Raw genomic sequence first — 15,738 nt, forward strand, 5'->3', positions numbered from 1 at the left:
TTCTCTATGGGCAGAAAATCCAGGTGCTGCTGAGCTGATTTTGGGGAAGATTCTGGTTCACTGAGCCCCCAGTGTACTTTATAGCAGGGAGAGCTGTGTTTCTGTTTCTCCAGTGAATGTGAGCTGTGATCACCCGTTGTACTAAACTCAGAAATGTCAGGATTGTTCTGGAGCCATTACAGTGATTTTTGCTGATGAACTTGCATGTAGTAACAAGATTGTTGGGATGGAAAATTGAGTGGAGTTCATCAGCTCCTTGCACCTTTTTTTGGTCATTCTCAGAGGGGACCTTTTCTCTGAGAAAACTGTAGTTGGATCTCATTTGCTGAGTAGTTCACACTCACTTTTTTATTTTTGGTAGGAGTGTTAAAAATACCTTATGTCACATGTCTCACCTTGGCTGCTGGCAGTCACAGGCAATTCAGTCTTTAAGCAATTGTCACTCTGATCACAGAACAGACTTAGAATTCTGTCATGATCTAAAAGTGCAAGAAGGTAGTAAGTTCAGAACTGAAATTCTTCATTTTTCATGTATTCATATTTTAGTTTGAAAAGTAGTAAAACGTATTGCCTAATACTGAAATACCCCAAAAGAGTTTGTAAATGCAAGTACTTAAAATTATTAAAATAGCCTGGAAAACTTTTCAATAGGCTTAATTTTATTTTGCCTCCTACCAGCTTCAGTGCCTAAATTATTGAAGTGGAGTCTGCTGGAAGCTCTAGAATCTAACAGATCTGTGGTCTGAATATTTGTGCCTCAGCATAACATTGCAGTGAGGACAGTACAATGTCAGGAGATGTTTATGGAAATCTCAGTACTGGCTATTGTTGATTTTGGCAGCTCGTAAGTCTAACATTTAGCTTTTTCTTCAAATGAATGAAGTAGATTTTTTGTTTAAATAGTGAACTGCCTGACTTAACACCTTCTTTGCTAAAATTAAAGAGTTTTCTGATATTTCTTATGATCTTGTGGCCTAAACTTTGAGGAAGATGGGCACAGCTGTTTTAATGGCTTGTTTCCAAAAACTCCCTGACAACTGCTGTAGATTTAGTGGATTTGGGTAGAAATCACCTGAACCAGTGATACATACAGCTTCAGACCTCATACAAGAATCACACTGTATTCCTGAGTTGCAGGGTTTAGTGTGTATTTTTTTACATGGGAGTTTCCTTGCTCCATAATTGAGCAAAACATCCCCAGTGCTAGCAGGAGAGTAAGGTTTTAAGTGAGCATATTTATTGCTCTCCTTTGGCGTGGACTTTCACTGTGACACAGTCAACATGTCATGAGAAAAATTAAGGAATTCAGCTAAACTGTCTCCCAGAATCCTATGGAATAACCAAAGCAAGGACATGATGTCAGGTCTCCATTGTGATCGTGATTCCAAAGGTTTTTCCAAGTTTCTCTTCCAGTTCCTGCTGAAGTGTGGGCTGCTTGAGATGGACAGCAGGTACAGCAGCCACCAAGTGCTGCCTGTGTACAGAACTGCCAGGAACACTGGAATGAGCTCAGTACTGTAACCCCTTTCTGTTACACACAGCTGGCACCACCTAAGGGGTTTTAGTGAAGTTAAATGAAGTCAGAAGCTTTTATCTTGCATTGCAGCTGAATGCTGAAACACATACTAATTTGTCTCTTTTGGGTTTATTTTCTTCCTTTGATAACAGTATATAAGACTGCTTTTGTGTCCTTTTTTGCTGTCAAGGTCAAAATCAAAACTGCATTGCGAGAGTAAGTGATATTTTTGACTTTCTGATAATCTGTTTTGTTTTTTTAAATCTTTCCTTATATTAATAATCACAGACAGAATGAAGAATGCAAAGATAATATCATGTATCTTCCTCCTACTTTCAGACAGTAAATGAAACCATTATTATGGAGTTAAATGAATAGCACATGTGGCCTAAGATGTCCTGAAAGCTTCAGCAGACACATTCACAAGAACGTCTCCTTTTAACAGCAGAAACTATTGAGTGATAGCTGCCAGTGAAAATCTGTGTTTCTCTCTGGCGGATTTTTCACAGCTTGAGCTAGCCAATAGGGAAGTTACTGCTGAACATGTAATATGCTGCTATTTAAAAAGTCACCTATCTGGCAAGATAGTGCATATCCTCCCACAGTCTGAAAACCAGTGCTAAGGAGCAGATGTGCTGTGAACTCCTGTAAAAGCTTGGGGGAAAATGTAATGCTTACTTCAGTTCTGACTTTGTAGTAAAATGGGGCAAATAACAATCCCAGAAAGATGTTTATTTTAAAACATTGCATTGGGCTCACTTCCTCTTTCTTAAAGAACCTCACTGAAGTTTCTGGTAACTGCAGTAATTCTCTGTGTGCTCAGAAGAAGTGATAACAGCTTGCATTTATTGAGTTCTTTTCATGCAGAAGACTCTATAGCATTTTACAAGCCATGGGCTGGACCAGGCAGGGCACTTAGCCCCGCAAGAGGTCTTTTGCAGTCTCATGTGGATTGTGCTCCTGCTGTGATCCAGCACTCTGGTCACCCCTGCTCTTGCTGGGCTTTCTGTGGCATTGCTTTCCCAAGGTTGTGAGAGCTCTTGGCAAAGTGAGCTGAAGGGCAGTGTTCCTCAGGCTCACATGGGCCTGAAAGTTAGGAGAGAAATCTTCTTGATATTAGCTCTTGATCCAGTATTTGTCCTCGTTGCAATTAGCTTTGCTGTATGGTTTTCAGGAACACCTTGGTGTCAGTGAGAACATGAGGTGCTTCCCTTACTACTTTGATATAAAATATATCAGAGCGTAGCCATGTCCCTCATGGTAGTGTAGAGCACAGAAAAGAAGGCTACCAAATAGTCCTTAACTTGCAGGGGAAGGTTAAAAAAGCTAAATGAACTCTCCTCTCAGTAGAGTGCACTTCAGACATTTTTTGCCAAGCTTAAAACCTGCATGCATTAACTGTGTTCTCACTTCTTTTCCACCAAGGGACTGAATAACCATCTTGGGGATAAAAGGACAGCCCCAGGAAATCTAAGTGAAATGTGTAGAGCACAAAAGGAGCCACAGTTCCCCATAACACCTCTTGCCAGAAAATAATTTTCACATATTGGGCATTCATACAGTCATATGGAAAACTAAAAGGGAACATCTGCTACTTGCCCATATGGTCTGCTGCCAGCCACAAATGGTCTATAGAAAACAGTAAGAACCAGGTTTAATTGTGCTGCATGCAGAACTGAACCACATAAATACAAGCTTCTCTTCTCTTTTGTATACATTGATATGTCCAGTGCTGTGTAGAGAGCATGAAAATCAACACAACTGAGTTTTTGGACTGAAGAAAAAGTAGTTGAAAGCTTTACTACAGGCTAGATAAAAAAATGATTCTGACATAGTGCTGGAAAAATGGAGTTTGGCAATACTGACAGTTTAAAAATAAAATAGATTCAGGGTAACAATTAGAAAACATGTGCTGTGTGTTTGGGGAAAATTAAGAAGTTTTCATATTGTTTTCTAACTTAAAGCAGAGGAGTGGTTGAATGGGGGAAGAAGTAATCTAAAAGAACAGAATTATCTCTGTACTTACATAGTTGTGTCTGTACTGACTCAGTGTGGGGTAGGGAGCAGTGGTGCCAGTGCTGTTGCAGAACAGTGAGAACACTGTTGCCCCTTTCTGATACCCCTACTTGGCAAACTGTAAAGATAATGGTTTTGTGTCACCCCTAGCCCAGAATCAGTGGCACCAGATGAGAGCTGCCTGTTTGTGCTGTGGTTGTTTGGAGATGGGCAGATGGCTGGAAAGGCCAGGACTGGTATTGCTTTACTCTGAACACAGTTCTGTGCTGTTTTTCCCTCCATTTCCAGGCAAGTCTTCTGAGGTTTCTGTCTGTCTGACAGCCAGCCTTTGGTAGTCCTTTTGCTTCTTAAGTCCAGGTCAAACCCTCTTGCAGTTTGTTGTGATGTTTGTTCGCCCATCAGTCACATGATCTAGTCCTTAACCTTGTCAGCACAGAGACGATAAAAATAATCTCCTTGTGTTCCGGTTTCCTTGGCCCGGCTGGGTTTTCAGGTACTTCCAAAGATAAGTGCTTTGACCAAGGCCCTGCTGCCTGGGTGGTCTGGGAGAACTTGATCCAACAGCTCTGGCCCCAGGCTGGGTACCTGCCTGGAGAGCTGCAGCACTGGGAGAGGGGCTTGTGTTGGCACTCTTCTCACGACCTCCAGCAGCCTGGGATCACCCTTGCTGTGCATTAGTGGAGAGAACAGACAGAGTTCTTGGAGCTGGGGGGAGTTATGTTTCAATGAGATACCTTCTGACCCCTTTGTCTTTTACAATTACTTACTTCATCACGGTGTTTTTTTAACAAGTTTGTGAACCTGGATGAAAGAGGTGAGCTTCAAAGGTGGATTACATTGTTTCTTAGCTGTTGTCTCTATGTCATGGTGCTGTGTCTGCCCTCTTCCCTCCCAGTCATTCATAGGCATGTTTGTCATCCTCAGTAAAACAGCACACACAAGTTTTGAGGCTGTGAGGTACACTCATGATTTTGTACATGTCATTTTGTACGTGTAATAGGTGACTGTCTCCTTTCTGATCTCACAGTTGTCAGACTAATGAGAAATCTAGCTTACTAAACACAAAAAGAGAATAATTATCTTGAAAAATTTCAACTGACATTACACCAAAAAGCCAGACCTTCCTTTGAGGCAACTTTCCAATGTGTTTTTGAGAAAGTGACTTCTTTTCTGTAGCAGGAGCTCAACAACTGTCTTCTCCTTGCTGTAGTGTGTTTAGGCTAAAATATTTAACCAGTAAGGTATTCAGATACCTCAGGAATCAGGTCAGAACTGAAACTCAAATCAGAAATAAATACTTTACAAGTTTGTGTAAAAATGTGTGGGAAGCTAACAAGCCACAGTGCAACTCATACTAAAACTCCCAAATTGTGAGATGATGCCTTCATTTCTAAATAACTAAAATTCAGAAATGTTCTTTCGGGAAAAGGTTTTCCATGTCAGTTTTTAGCCTAAAAAGGCTTTTGTGATGAGGCAATAATTTTCTAATTGTTTGTAAAAAGATCTAAAAAGAAAATTACAAATAGGCCTTTAATTATGGTGCATTTACCAGATCACACTGTGCTAGCTGGCTGCTAGGGAGAACAGGGTTAGCGAAGGTAGATAAAAAATTACACAAAATGAACTTCAATAACTAAAAGCCTTTGGGCATTTTCAGTTCTACTAGATTGTGCTCTGTAGAGGGAAGAATTTCAGTGAAATTGATTTATGCTGTCTTTTGTTTATATTCTTATTGTCAGACTGTACTAGTGATCAGAATGAAAATTCATGTAATCTGGTTTGCTGTGCAGTCATTGTGCATATGCTGATATGGTAATCACCTTCAAGCAGTGTGAACATTTAAATAATATTGAGCTAATACTGGAAGAATATAATCTACTGAAACATTGCAAAATATGTAATGTGCCAGCTTTTCCTACAAGGTATTTTCTACAATAGATATCTCCTATTACTGTAAAGAAAACTAGAAGTATCATTTCTCCAGTTACAAAATAGCATGGCTAGTCAGTAATCCTGTAACACTTATAATCACCTAGTACAGGTAATTGGGCTTTATATTTACATTCTCATCACATCATTCTAGCTCTTTGTGCCAGAAGTTTGACAGGGACAGTTCTAGTTTTTGGATTGACGTGTAGAATTCTTTTGTGAAATACACAATTGGATTAGAGATTCTTATCAGTTGTCTTTTCACACTGCCTGTGGGTCAAATATGTTCATGCTAGAAGGGAAATATGTGCAATAAAAAAAGCATAATACTTAAAAGAGAGCTTATCAGGACCATCTCATGAATTTGCATGTAACCTCAGCTCAAATACCTCAGAGACAGTAACAGTGCTAACATCCCTCAAACTTGCTTGGGCTTGTCAGCAGCTTGTCAATCAGCACAGCTTCAAGGAGCTACTGGCGTCTGTTCCAAGGCGTTGACAGAGCAACATCAGTGGAGTATGTTGTATTTTTGTTGATGCATAAACTGTCAGGCTCAAACAGTGTCTCACTAATCTAACTCCCTTCCTTGTGAAAAAGGGTTCAAATTGTACCTCAGTGTTCAGCAGCTCTCCAGCTGAACCAGCCCCCAGAGGATGCCCAGGAAAAATGGCTCTTCCCCCTTCTGGATGAAGAGCCCTGCTGCAGTTATTCCAGATGCTAGAGCTGACACTGTGTTCCTCAGTCTCCAGAAGAGCAATCATTCTCAAACTGGTCACAAAGCTGGTTCAGGGGGAGTAAAGCTTATTAAACATCCCAAGGAGAAAATGGGCATTTTGAGGGGTTTTAGAGGGTTATGAAAGGACTCATTTGAATTATGCTGAAGAGTAATCTCTATGCCATGCAGCTCTGACTTACCTTTGAGAGCTGTGTCAGCATTTCTGCCTCCATGTCAGCTTGGCCTTTTTATTTCCCCATCTCTTCAGGCACAATAGGTTTGTCATAATGCCTAGAAGAGGCAGAAGGAAAGAGAAGATTCTGGTCATCTGGAAACCTTATGATTCTCATCAGTAAAGCTATAAATTAGCCAGTCTGGCAATCTGAAGCAGCTTTTCTTAATAGGCACTAATAACTTTAATCATTTTAGTGGGATTTGGAGGTATTGCAGCTGACTGAAAATATATTTTCTTTAGCACTGTGCAAATACTAGATTTCATGCTGTAAACTAGAGGAAGATTATTTTGTTTCACTAATGTCAGAACAAATTCAGAATTCTGAGTACAAAACTGTGAAATGAGGCAGCTGTCAGCATGGTTTGCCCCTATCATTGCTGTGCCAGCAGCTCATTGTAGTTTGGCATTTGCAGCTCTTTTGCCATTGTACACTAGTGTGAACCCTGCCAGCCTCTGTAAGGCCAAGGCATGAGTACTGTTCATTTGACCAGGAATAGGGCACTTCTGTTTTTGCCTTCAAAATCCATTCAGCAGAATGATTCCTAGAGAGCTGCTGTCTCTCCTGCTGCATCTCATAGCTCTACAGCACACGCTCTGGCTGTGTCTCATTTGCATGCCCTCTGTGTTAAGCCTCTGCTTTGCCCTCAACAAAATTGTCTCCTTCCTGAGTCCCACTTCAAAATTTCACCTGGATATGAAACTCAAAAGTGCTAAATCCTGTGCTCCAAACTGCAGATACTCACCTGTGGTGAACAGTGATATGGTGCTGATCCTGAAAACATGAGGGGTAAGAAATGGAAGAATCAGTCCTTTCAGGAGACAGGTGTGGTGAAAGGAGCAGAAAAGGAGGAGATAGTAATGTTACTCTTGTCTTTCTATATCATTAGTCCTAGAGTCATAGAGATAAGGCTCACTTGATTCAGATCTGTCTTGAATCTGATTGGTGAAGGGAGGAATTGAGTCCCAGTGTTTGGTCTACTGCAGCAGGGGACTGATGATTAGGGCATGGATTCAGGTACATTCAAAGTAAGAAGTGGTTCTGAGTTGTGTGTTTGTCACCAGACTTTCAAATAGTATGTGGAAATATGTTCAGGTGTTGATACTGATATTCAGGGTAAGGAGAAGGCATGGCTTCAGCCATGCCTTTCAGATTTTTAGTGCTCAGAGTAAGCAGAAAAAATTGACAGGATTATGAACTCTTCAGAACATCAGCTAAAATAGTATGTTCATGATTTTAATCCCAGTTCCAAACAGCTATGGAAAACCCAAGAGAAACAACATAACTGGAGAGGAAGGAATTAGCAGAATCTTTTCCCTCAGGTGTCTTTAGATCTGAAATGCATTCTGTTTCTTGCTCTGCTAGAGCTCAAATCTGATCATACCTGATTGTGCAGAAAGTTCCTGTAGCAGTCAGTATCCAGTTCTCCCCAGCACACCAATGGCTGCAGGCTGTGCACTGGAGTGTACCAACTTGATACAATATTTTAGTGCCAAATGACACTAGGAAGAATTAAAAGGAAATGCTTTCCTGGGAGGTATTGCTGTGCTGAGCTTCAAGCTGGTCTCAATAATGCTTTTGCTGTGGTCTAATCACAGTCACTGCATTAAAGCTGAATACAATATTTATTCCAGAAAATGCATTAAAAATGTTTGAACTCCTGAGGAGCTGTTCAGTTTGACTGTCGGACCTTCATATGAAAACAGTGTGGGATACTAGCAGGAATGAGAGACAAGATGTGATCCATTGATTTTTCCACACTGTTCTTGTCCTTTCTCCTTCTATATGTTAGCATTAAGATTTCTCTTTGTATTTGTCATTTGTCTTTTTCTTTTTCCCCCAGGCCAGGGTTTTTTTCCAGTTTTCTGTCTGTTGTTTTCATTTGTTTATAACTTTGATAAATTCTTGTTGGAGGCAGTATTGCTCTGTTTTGCATTTTCTGTTGCTGGTTGGCCTACGACATTTCTAAAGAAACATTAACTTTCCCCATATATGACACATGGCAGTTTATGGTTTCCAAGCTGAGAAATGTGGTTGTATGCTTCCAGATGAAAATTAATGTTCCTTTCCTTTAGCCAAGAGAGAGAGCATGTCCTCTGCTGATGTAAATTAGTACAGCTGCATTGTCTTCAGGGAAGAAAAACCTTTTCAAGATCTGTCTGTTAAAGAAACTTAGTTTCTTACATCGACAAAAGCACCAAACGGTTTCTCTGTTGTTTTATTCTTTAATTTTTTCCAGTTTTAGTTTTTAACTAGAAAGGAAGTACTCAGGTGGTTGTTCTTTAAATTTATCAGTCCTGTCCTCTACTGCTACATACAAACACTTTCCTAAAATGTTCGTCAGAGATCAAAATGAGACATTAAGAGTGGAAAATTGTCTAGGAACAGGTAAGATTTAACTATAAAATATGATAAATAGAGGAACTGCTATGGCCTTGTTTTCATTCTAGTATTAAAAGTGGTTTTATTTGGCATCAGAATAAAAAGTTAGGGGCCACGAGGATCCTTTACTAAGGATCTGTTGTTGGAGTGCAGAGAGGACAGTCCTGGAAAGAGCTGCACTAAAACACTCTTCTGATAAGCTCTGCTGTTGTGACCTTGTTCCTTGAGTGTTTTCCAGGCAAACGTTTGTTTATATAACCTGTGTAGTGCACTAGGGAGACACTTCAATAACAGAGACAGAAAAAGTAAAAATCTTTAATTTTTTTTTTAATTTAAGAGAAAGTAGTAAAGATAACTAGATTCTCTTTGGGGAGGATAGAAATAGGTAACTTACAAGACTCGTTTCAGCCACCTGTTGTGAAAGTCAAGGAAGTTTATTAAACCATGTAGTTACAAAAGCTAATTGAAAATAGATTAATTCTGAGAAGCTATGACTGTTTAGATTAGCAAGCTGGAGTCATCACCTGCTTATTTGGCATTCAAGCTTAATGCTTGTGCCTGGAGAGTATTGAGTGCCAACTGGAACAATTGTGTCCTTCCATTGTCACTACCTCTTAACTGATTTGCTCTACCGTAAAAATACCCTGCTGTTTTATTTCCTCTGGTGGATAGGTCACACTAAATTGATCTGGCAGGCTAAACCAATCATTTTAGTCTTGTTTCTGTGTATGAAACAAAAAAAAATGTGTTACACTGAGTTTGTGTTGTCTGGCTGCAGTCTTTGCCATCAGCCAACCTCTTCTGTCCCTGTTGTTGGCTACTGGGAGGCAGTGTAAAGGTTTCCTCCTCTCCAGGGGGCATGGTAGACTGGGAACACTCAAGGACAGAAGACTGCAGAGCTTCTGTTGCAAACCTCCTGTGTGAGGTTGGTTGGAAGATTTCAAGGAAGGATGAATGGCACTTGAACATGTTGTAGCTGGTGAATGTTTGGTTGTCAGCTGTGTGTTTGCCATATGATCCCCACACTGCCTGCTCACCAGTCTTTCCCTGCTTTAGTTAAGCACCTGTGAATATTTCTCTAAGTTTCTGTCTCTCTTTACGGCCCACTGAACTCTGCAGGGTCTTCCTGTTCTTGCTAAGGATGTTCTAGACAAATGTTTTGGTTTTAAGTTTTCTATACCATCTTCCTTCAGTAGAAGCCTGTTCACATGTAGCTCAGTGTCTTCACTGGGTCCGGAAACTAATGTCTAATGTCTGATTTTACTAACAGGGTTGAGAGCCCCACTCTTCCCTTGAGTGCGTGCCTAGATCCACTCCTGCTGTCTGACCTACTTTTTGCAATTTCTCCCTCAGCTACTTGAATTTACTCACTTATGCAAACACAAACACTAACATTGGTGGTGTTTATTAAATGTGAACTTAACTTTAAGAATAACTTAGTGAGAGGAAAACAGAATGGCACACCAGAGCACTGTCCCCTGGAGGGCATTCTGCAGAAACATTATTCTCCTGGACAATGTCACTGTGTTCATAATGGGACCAACTTAGCACATGTCCTGTCTTCTCTCAGGAGACCTACCTGATCAGTTGCACTCTGACAGCTTATAGGCACTGTCAGGAATTGCACACCAGGCATTTTTAAAAGGAGAGGGACACAATTCCTTTAGGAAGGCCAGGTAAAAGTGGAAAAACTCCTTCCCAGTCCTGGAGGGAATAGGGGGCAAGGAAGCTGACTTCTATGATGGAGATAGTACAATGCTTGTTTACATCATAAACCACTTTCTTGTTTACCCTGACATATTTTGCAAAAATATCTCTAAGGAAGAAAAGGAACTCATTCCAGCCATCTTTAATTTTGTTTCATGCTTAGTTTTATGCTGACACCTAAGCTGTATTAATCTGGGTAGCAGCAATGGTCTATCTGGCTTAATTAGGAAACAGACTGTTTAGTCATTTGAGGATTGCTGTGCTGAATGAGACTGATTTCCACATCTGTGGAGATATGTGGGAAGGCCAGTGAGATGTTTGTGTAAAGCAGCACTCACTCATTATCACTAATTTTTTGTAGCTGGCGTGCCTAGGTATTTCTTCAGCTTCAATTTTTTAAGTCTTACTCATTTCAAAACTGCCCATTATTAATGCCTGAAGTCTGTATAGTTATAGCTTTTGATTTTGATGGAGTTCTAGCATGAATTAAATAATTATTTTTTTCTTTTTTTTTCTTTTTTAGCATCGTAGACAAAGAAGTGTCATTAATGGCAGAAATTGATAAAGTTAAAGAAGAAGCCAGTAAGTAAAAAAAAAAAAAAAAAAACACAGGGAAATTTTGGAATACTGTTGAAACAGTTGTTTTGTTTGGCAGAAAATAACATTATCCATTAATTTGGTTAGCAGCATTCCATCTTCTTTCACTCTATATGTGTAGTCAAATAAGGCTTTGATGTGCTAGGGTAGTTTCTATGAGGATTGTGCATCAAAATTTCAGTATTATGAAATTAAGGTAAACCAAAAGGTGATAAGGGGTTAGATTTAAATTACTCCTTCTGCTTACATATCAGAGCTTTTTGACCACTCTTTTTTTTTTCTCTCATTTCTGTGGCTATTCAATTACTTTATTTCCATTTATCAATCACTTTTTGCTTGCTTATATTACCTACATAAGTTAGAATACTGGAATTAGGGAGTAGGTTATTGTGCTGCCTTGCATAGCTTTAAGGGATAGTGATCAAACTTATAAATTAGAACTTTTTTTAAAAATCAAAAAACAGATCTTTACTGCAGTCTGTTTTCTTAATAATCTGTGGGAGTCAATCTGATTCCAGGCTTTTATGTTGGCTTTGGTTTTTGCATTTTTATGTATATATTTTCTGGTAGCAGAGGAGGGGGGAAGCAAGATGAGCCTTGTATTAGGATGCCACAATGTCTGCCTCAGAGTCCATCCAAGATACAATGTTTGTATTTACCTCGAGAAAATACAGGAGGACATGGTTCAGTAGAGAATGCTAAGCAAGAAATTGAAGAGTAACCAAAGCTTTATTAGAATGATACTTTTCCTGGCAGATGAAAATGTCCTCCATAGGAATGCATACAATCCTTTTATTGATTTGTGAATTTAAGGTCCTTCCAAGCAGGGTCACAAATACATTTAACATTCTTGAATGCTTCATCTGCATTTAGAACTCACTTGGTTTACAGAAGTATAACAATTGAAATTTGTTGAAAAAAAAAATTCTCTAAATTCTCTGTTGCTGTCCAAATCTCTTGCAGCTGTATATGTGCAGAAACTAGAAGGTACAAAGTTACAATGGCAGAGATTTGCAAAGTTTGTTGTTTTAATTTTGTTTGCTAATTTTCTGGGAAGAAGTTGAAAGACATGTGAATTTGAAGCTTTGTGTTATTCTGGGAAGGACTTGTGGAGGAATATATATCTGCAGTTTTTGGTTACCTTTGGTTACCAGATACCAGGTAGCCATAATCAGCTACAGAACATGCACTCATTCCCAGGAACACCAATGGCAGCATTCCCACTGATCAGCAGACACAGTTTTAAGCCCTAACTACACAAACAAATCCACATTTTGGAAATCACTGTCCATGGCTGACGGTTTTATTGGGCCCCTTCATTAATCTTGTCCAGTTATGAGAATTTGTGTAGAAAGCAAAGCTAATTCCTACCTACCAGCACACAGAGTGCTGCATTTGCACGTGGTGTGTTCTGTGTCCATTTCCCTGCCAGCTCCACACACGGCAGCTGATGGCCCAGTACCTGCATCCAGCAGTGTGGTTTCTGCTGTCTCTCAAGGCTGCTCTAGGCTGTAAAGTGCCTTCAGAAACTTAGGCAAAAAGTTGTTACAGGACTGTAACATGCTCTTTGCTGCACTCAAGGACTGTTTTACAGTGGGTGATCTTATTCTTGCTGTAAACACTAGGAAAAAATCCAAATATGCTAATTTCAGGGTTTTTTTAAAACATGGGTATTTGACTGGCATCTCATGGAAATGAATGCCAGTATGAGATGAGATCATATGGTCTGGGTAGTCACTTTAGCAAAGAGAGGATATTGATCTTGGTGAGGAACAGTATTAGCATTACCTAGAATAAGCAGTAAAGCAGAACTATTGGACAAGGTAAGCACCTGGTGAACTGTTCATTTAATGTGGTAAAATTTTCCCACTCTTGTAGACCATGTTGTAAAAAAATGAAATAGAAAAGATCAGCTGGAAAGATAGCAGCAGTACTTAGCATAAGTAATAATGTAGGCACAGATTTACCAGCAGGGCTAAAGGAGCTGTAGCCACCCTTTGCCTTCCCTGCCACATGTGACACACACTCCTCTACAGTTGCACAGTTTGTTTGCTCTCACATACTGTACAGGTGCAGCTGTGTCTCCCTGTGCCTGCTGGACCATGTTGTACTCAGTGAAACATTGGAACAGGTTTCCCAGAGGAGAGGAGATCCTCATCCCTGGAAGCATTCAAGGTCAAGCTCTGAGCAACCCCATCTATTGAAGATGTCCCTGCTGATTGCAGAGGGTTGGACTAGAGACCTTTAAAGGTCACTTCTGGCCCAAACTATTGACTTTACAATGCTTTCAAAAGAAGGTGTTACCTGATTAAACAAATTATAATGGCTTGAGAAACAAACTGTCCACAAAATATCATTATTTCTCACCTTTAAAAACTGCATTAGAAAGTATAGGCTAGTTACATGACTTGTCAAGTGGCTTGTGGAAATTTGTGGACAAAAGAAGGCAAGCTAAAATTTCTACTGCTATAATGGAGTCTTGTGTCCTTAGGGTAATTTACATTAAGTACCTGACTGTATGTGTAAGTTCAAGACAAAAGACTATGATTCTTACTGTTTTACATTTAGATGATGTTTCCTCTCCCATAAGTACTGATCCCATCATTCAATTAATCACTTGTTGCTTTTTCTCTGAGTCACCATTTTGGTAATAGTTCGCATATATTTCCACCAAAACTATAATGTCATATTATCTTGTGTACAACTAGACCATTGCTTCATGGTTTATGATTCATCTTTCCCTATAAGAATATAACTACTCACCCCTTGCTTACATAGAATATACAAGACAGGCAGTAATTAATATTTAGTATTTTTTTCATAAAGACTGTTTGCCTTCAATGCTGCTTTGCTGTTGAAATGGCTAATACATATATTCCATATGCAAAAGCAAAATTGTGATGCCAATGACTTTAACATAAACTGTATATGAACAGGTTTATTTCAGAGGAAGTGAAATTCCCCTCTGTAAATCAAATACAGCCTGTCTTCAGAAACAGGCTGGTGACTCAATGTAATGCTTCTTTCAATGTCTCTGGAAGGCTCCCTGTTTTTATGCTTCAAAATAAAGCACTAGAAAACTCAAAACAACACGTCTTTGCCCCTGTTCATCTGAATGTTAGAGGATAGTTTTAACTTTGATTTTCTGACAGCTGTCCTGTTTTCAGATCTTCTTCAAAATCAGGCAGTTCAGTGTAATCAACTTAATCTGTGCAAGTATCATATTGGAAGTCCAGTTGAAGTCAGTGGTCCATGTATTTGTCTCACATGGGATGTACCATCTTAAGGCCCAAAGACTAATAAATTACAGAGCAGTTTACCTTCCTAGCAATAATGACTGACTGTTGGTATTTGGCAGTGGAAATCCTGACTGCTCGGCAGAAGAAAGCAGAGGAGCTGAAGAGACTGGCAGACCTAGCCAGTCAGATGGCTGAAGCACAACTCTCTGAACTCAGGGCTGAAATTAAGGTCAGGCATTCACTTCTGCTTGGGTATTTTAGCCACTTGCAGAAATGCCAAGGAAGAGTTGTCACATTAACATGCCCAGGCTGTTTATTCCTGCTATTGGATGAGGGGTAAATAGCTTTCCATAGGGAAAGTGTAGCTTCTTAAAGCATTGTAACACCTCTGAGCAGTGTGCAGATGCTATCAGAGAAGTGTAAGCTATCCCCTCCTAAGTGTAGCAGTGGGGAGTTTTGTTGTTTGTGTATCATTTAGACTCAGCAAGGAAACCTGATAGTGTCAGTAATCAAACATACATTCTCTGCTGAAATGAAGTTCCACTTCCCAGGTGTGGGAGTGATCCACCCATCACTGGGCTGGGAGATGTAATTTGGTGAGGATGGGAAAATACTTGGTTCTGCACAGAGATCTTGTGAACAGGGCAGGGTCAAGAATTTATTGAGCCTTAAGGTGAACTTAAGTATTGATTGGTTCTTTTACCATCCATACAGTCTTTTGCTCAGAATGTGAATCACTGTTAACCTGTCTGTTTTTGCAGCACTTTGTGAGTGAGCGGAAATATGATGAAGAGCTGGGCAGGTCTGCCCGATTTTCCTGTGATACAGAGCAGCTGAAGACCCAGATTCAGCTCTGTGGAGAAAGTAAGTGCTGATGATCCCTCTGTCTGAGTTTCTCAGAGTATATTTGTTCAGCAGAGCTGACAGCACATGTGCTGCCAGTGTGTGAGTGTGCAGCAAGCCCAGTATGAGTGGTGTCTCTGGATGCAGCAGGACTGCTGAACCCACACAAGTCAGCAGTTTGCAACATGTTAGACTCACTGTGCCTGGGCTGCACACTCCATCTGCAGGTGCACAGTGCCATCTTTGTCAGAGATTTCCAGGTATTAGTCAGCTCAGTTGGAGTTTTTAATCTAAACAGGATCCCAACTCTAGGGAATAAACTAATTCAGTAATTTATAAATAAATAGTAAATTGGAAGCTTCTGTGTGTGAGCCTAATGTAATAAGACCAATTCAAATCTCTCCTGCTAAGAAGTAGCTCCCCAGCTTTTTAACAGTATTCACTGGGTTTTTCAGGAGCCATCTAGAGTCCCAAATCATAGAATCATTAAGGTTGGACTGATCCCACCTTGCTACAACCTCCTTTTAGGTACTTGTAGAGAGCAGTGAGGTCTCCCCTCAG

At 40.0% G+C, this 15,738-nt stretch overlaps 1 protein-coding gene across 5 annotated transcripts in view; it reads left to right on the forward strand.

Annotated features, from left to right (window-relative positions):
* SPATS2L (spermatogenesis associated serine rich 2 like) overlaps positions 1 to 15,738 on the forward strand; it is a 128,288-nt gene that overhangs the window by 106,946 nt on the left and 5,604 nt on the right. For all 5 annotated transcript variants that reach the window (XM_058027882.1, XM_058027884.1, XM_058027880.1 and 2 more), the window contains 3 exons: positions 11,022 to 11,080; positions 14,454 to 14,563; positions 15,096 to 15,198. In XM_058027882.1, the coding sequence (XP_057883865.1) occupies positions 11,022 to 11,080; positions 14,454 to 14,563; positions 15,096 to 15,198 (272 nt within the window). The remainder of the gene's footprint in view (positions 1 to 11,021; positions 11,081 to 14,453; positions 14,564 to 15,095; positions 15,199 to 15,738) is intronic.

Source organism: Melospiza georgiana, chromosome 7 (assembly GCF_028018845.1).
Source record: "Melospiza georgiana isolate bMelGeo1 chromosome 7, bMelGeo1.pri, whole genome shotgun sequence".
Lineage (NCBI taxonomy): Eukaryota > Metazoa > Chordata > Aves > Passeriformes > Passerellidae > Melospiza > Melospiza georgiana.